The 4,945-nt window shown below is 37.8% G+C and overlaps 1 protein-coding gene across 1 annotated transcript in view; it reads left to right on the forward strand.

Moving 5' to 3' along the window:
• Window positions 1-4,945, forward strand: part of ACTR8 (ARP8 actin-related protein 8 homolog (yeast)) — a gene marked incomplete at its 5' end in the record, with an annotated part of 7,677 nt that overhangs the window by 1,435 nt on the left and 1,297 nt on the right. The window contains 7 exons of the mRNA XM_010143921.1: window positions 626-799; window positions 1,331-1,424; window positions 2,191-2,323; window positions 2,648-2,801; window positions 3,320-3,415; window positions 4,002-4,142; window positions 4,549-4,813. Coding sequence (XP_010142223.1) covers window positions 626-799; window positions 1,331-1,424; window positions 2,191-2,323; window positions 2,648-2,801; window positions 3,320-3,415; window positions 4,002-4,142; window positions 4,549-4,813 — 1,057 coding nt within the window. The remainder of the gene's footprint in view (window positions 1-625; window positions 800-1,330; window positions 1,425-2,190; window positions 2,324-2,647; window positions 2,802-3,319; window positions 3,416-4,001; window positions 4,143-4,548; window positions 4,814-4,945) is intronic.

Below are 4,945 nucleotides of genomic sequence, written 5' to 3' on the forward strand. Positions count from 1 at the left end.
AATGAGGCTTCGTGTTATGTTTTACTGTGGCTGTTTAAAGGGTAGCAGTTTGCTGCATGTTAGCATGTATTGAAAAACATACGCAGTTGGTCAAGCAATACATGAGAAGCTTCACTACAGACTAACTGAATATTTATTATCATTCTGCAAGACCAGACAGCTTCTCCCATTTGCCTAACAAGTATCCCAGGTCCTCTGCTGCTGTAAATCAGTGCTCCTGCAGGGACTAGGGGAGAACCTTGCCCGTGTAGTATAATTTAGAGACAAGGCACGAAACCGGTAAAAGGATCAGTGCATGGAATCACTGTGGAGTAATTAGGTATTCATGGGCCTCAGAGAGTCTTGAAATTATTTTAGTGACTAATTTGAGATAATGGAAAAAGGTACTGTCATGTTCATAGTAGATGTCCATAGATAGGAAAATTCTATTTAAACCATGTATTTAATGTCTTTTTTCTCTGAATGCTCTGTAATTCTGCCGTGTTAAAAAGAAATCCACTGTATTGCTGTCACATCAGTCTGAGTGCTGCTGTATGTCTTGTATCTGCTTCTGAAATATTTTTCTAGTATTTGTTACTAATATATTTGGGGAAAAAATACATAGAGCACCATCTGTTATTTTCAGGCGCTGTATGTTAATCCACTAGATTCTTATAATATACATTGGCCTATTAGAAGAGGGCAGCTGAATCTCCACGCAGGACCTGGTGGCTCCCTCACTGCGGTATTAGCGGACCTTGAAGTTATATGGTCACATGCAATCCAAAAGTACCTGGAAATACCACTGAAAGACTTGAAGGTGAGCTGTGAGCACGTTAATGTGGGCCATATCCACTTCTGTGAGTGTTATTGTTAGCCTCGTAGTGGTGGTTTTCTTAAAGAATATTTCACTGGTGAGCATGGTTCCTAAGACTCCATTTGGAATTTTGTGCATGTCTTTAGGATAAAAATTGTTAATGGAACTTCTACCAAAGGGGGGTGGAAATTCCGTTATAGAAATTCCGCTCCTAGTCTGCTTGGGATTTTTGTTGTTGTTGTTGTTGACTGAAAAATGAGGCAAGAGAGGAGTGGTGCCTAGTACTTGCATTATTTCTGCTCCTTGCCGAGTAGGTGTTTTTCTCGTGTCTGATGTACTTTAAAACATTTTAGTGACCTATAAACTCTTTACTTGGTCTGAACTAATTTTTTAAATTATTAAAACTCCTCCCCCTTTCCATAATTTTGCTTAATAACTTGTATATTCAGCTTTCTGCCTTAGCATCAGGTATTCAAGCATATAAAGAGAAACTTAATTTGAGAGCTGGCTTTAACTTACTGTTTTTATCTTCAGTACTACAGGTGTATTTTGCTAATTCCAGACATCTATAATAAACAACATGTGAAAGAACTGGTAAATATGATCCTAATGAAGATGGGCTTCTCAGGTAAAAACATACATAAGCAACCACTTAATGATTAATAGTGTAAAGTTTTGTTTTGGGTTTTTTTTTAATCTTTAAGGCACATTTTTGCACATCAGTCCCAGTTTGGCTGGAACTAGCACCTTTCATTTTTTGCTACTGTTGTGCTTTAATGGAGCAAAACGGTTGGCTAGCATTGAAATTGGCTTGCTGTTATGTTTTCCAACTGTGAGCTTCTCACTTTGGCTGAGATAAAAGTAGCAACAGTCTGATTTCTCAAGTATTTCTAAAATCCACAATGTTAAGTCACAGAGAATTGAGATTCTTAGACTTCAAAACAAAAGAATATGATGCAAGATGCTGCTATCGTTCTCTCTACAGGATGATGAAATAGGAGGTTTCAGAATTGCTTAAGTGCACACACTAAACAGAAGAGCAGAGTAGGTTTTAAAAAATACGAGTAATTGTTACTTCATGTGCATCTGATAACCCAGACCCTGCAATACTGGTTACAGAAACAAGTAAACTTTGGAGGCAGTGTCTTTAAACTTGCAAAAAGTAAGAACATTTGATTATAGCCATCCTCTGCTTTCAGCCTATCCCAGGTCTTTGAGGGCCTACCCAACAAAAAATCTGTAAACCCCACCCCATCATCACTAAATACACAAACTGTCAGTGCAGAGTGAGGCTATTAGTAGATTTTAAAAGACATTAAGATGTCCTCTAAACGTCAGCAACATGGCTCTGGAGCTTAGCCTAAATTGGATGTGTTACTTTCTCATGTTGTTAGGAATTGTCGTACACCAGGAGTCAGTCTGTGCTACCTTTGGAAGCGGTTTAAGCAGCGCATGTATAGTAGATGTGGGAGATCAGAAGACAAGTGTTTGCTGTGTAGAAGACGGTGTTTCCCATCGCAACACCAGGTATCTTTTAATTTGCAGAACTATTATAAGCATGTACTTAGTTGCCTACCAAAGACTCTACTTTAAAACCAAGGATTTCTTTAATACAAGGGGTTTTTTTACCCTTGAGAGCTGTGTGACACATTCATTGTGTTACAGTATGAACCTTAAAGAATTCTGACATCTTTAAAAGAAGAAAACGGGCAGAAGTGACACTGTGCTCTGCAAAGTGTGTGGAGGTTATGATCACAGCATGTCTACGGTATTGCCCGTGCTCCTACATATGCTGCTGTAAAAGGCCACTGTTTCAGCAAATTAATCATCTTTGTCTTCTCTGTGCTTTAGGCTGTGCCTTGCATATGGAGGATCTGATGTGTCCAGGTGTTTTTATTGGCTTATGCAACGAGCAGGATTCCCTTACAGAGACTGTCAGTTAACTAATAAGTTGGATTGCCTTCTGCTTCAGCACTTGAAGGAGACATTCTGTCATCTAGACCAGGTGAAAAGGGAAAACGATACATTCTCCAAGTAATTCTTTTTTTCCTTCACAGAATGGAGAACCCTTTTGTGAGTCTACAGTTGGTTGTAAATGGAATAAGATGTAGTATTTTACTTGGTAGAATACTGGCAAAAGCTGGAGGAGCTTTAGACCTCAAGTATTTATAACTTGGTGTATTTTTCTTCTAGTTGAAAGAATTCCAACTCTTAGAATGGTAGTTTCTTTGTTCTTTATACTGAAGGAAGGTAGTAGTAGCTGCATATGTGTTTTTCAACTTTGGTTTTGTAAGATCTGCCTTCTTTCTACACAAACCCTCATTTTAGAGGCTTAGGCTTGTAGAAACCTGTTTTGGCAGATTGCGCTACAAGAAAAAGACTTTAAAAAGAGTTCAAGAATAGGTAAATGAAATTCAGTCTGAAGAGTTTTGTTACTTTTTGTTGTTTCCTACAGTTTAAGTAGATTATGCAGCTTGATAGATATAAACGATAATTTTTTTTTTACGTTCTTTTTGACTTCAGGATATTTCTGGATTGCAAGACCATGAGTTCCAGATTCGTCATCCAGATTCTCCAGCTTTATTATACCAGTTCCGATTAGGAGATGAAAAATTACAGGTGCTTTTTATTTTAATAACAGGAATTATATTCAGCACTCGGGCTCAGTGCCTCACTTTGTATCAGCCCAGTGCTACTATGCCCATGTAGTTTATGCGTTGTTCTTAACGTACGCTTGGTGATAGTTTTAAAATGAATTCCTGTAGTTATGCATGGGCCTCATGCTGCACGAGTGGATGCACAAGACTTCGTAACTAACCTGAGCCAGAACAGTTGTAGCTTCAACTAAATATGATGATATTTATCCTTCACAGGCAAGGAATGAATGCTAATTTTGCAAGCTTCTCACCTCACCATTGAATTCTCTAATTTTGTTACAAACTGCATTTGAATATTTATTTACCATACAATGTCTGAATATATAGGTAAAGGAACCTATATACATATACAATTTTATGTTTGGGGGATTATACAAAGCTGAAGACGCCTTAGCCTTTTACAAAACTATTTGAAAAAGATGTGTATTTAATTTTCAATTGCAAGAAAAATAGAACAAGCTTTTTCTTTTTTTATAGTGAATACCAGGGGAAAAAAAAAAACGCAGCCCACTATGTAGTAAAACCATGTCAAATCTCTCATTCTTCAGGCTCCGATGGCTCTGTTTTACCCAGCAACTTTTGGAATTGTTGGACAAAAAATGACAACTTTGCAACACAGGTCACAAGGTGACCCTGAGGACCCTCACGATGAACATTATCTGCTTGCCACACAAAGTAAGCAGGAGCAGGTAATGAAAAATAAAATGAGTATTCACGTAAGTATTTAATTGGGGAATAAAATCAGAACTTACTAGCTCACCTCAGAAACAAATATTTGTTATCTGGGCCAGAAACATTACAAAATAAATTTAGAGTAAGAAATTACGGATCTCTAGGCAAGTCCTTAATTAGAACTGTTTGTTTTCAGAGTCAAAGAAGGCTTCATATTATGGCGTTGAGGTATCTGATGGAGTTCAAATTAAACCCTTGTCTTTGAAAGTGAAGATAAACGTGAAATAATACAATGCTTAACCTTTCTGTGCAAAAAGATGACAAGAAGTATGGTGGTACTTAGTTAAGTCTTTGTATTATTCTGTAACCTTCTGAAGATCTTTTTGCATTTTTCTGTGTTCAACTTATTTTCTCATTTTTAAGTCTGCAAAAGCTACAGCTGATAGAAAATCTCTGTCGAAGCCTGGTGCATTTGAGGGAGACCTGAGAGGCCAAGCCTCAGACATTTCAGAGAGGCTGTACCCACAAGAAGTGGAACTAGGATCTTCCCAGAGCGATTGTATGATACCTGGCAATGATTCAGAGGAACCTTTAACGGCACACATGTCCAGGAAAACAGCTATTTCTCAGTTTGAAGGCAAAGCCTTAGGCCTTGACAAAGCCATTCTTCACAGTATTGACTGCTGCGGTAAGAATTACGGTGGTACCGTTCTATAAAATATGCATGTCAGTCAGTGTGGTTTTATGGTAACTTCTGTATTTTACCAAAGTAACACGTATGTCTCTGAGTTTTCATCATCTCTAGAGTAGCTACGCTCTT

The sequence above is a fragment of the Buceros rhinoceros genome, unplaced genomic scaffold, assembly GCF_000710305.1.
Source record: "Buceros rhinoceros silvestris isolate BGI_N320 unplaced genomic scaffold, ASM71030v1 scaffold43400, whole genome shotgun sequence".
Classification (NCBI taxonomy): Eukaryota; Metazoa; Chordata; class Aves; order Bucerotiformes; family Bucerotidae; genus Buceros; species Buceros rhinoceros.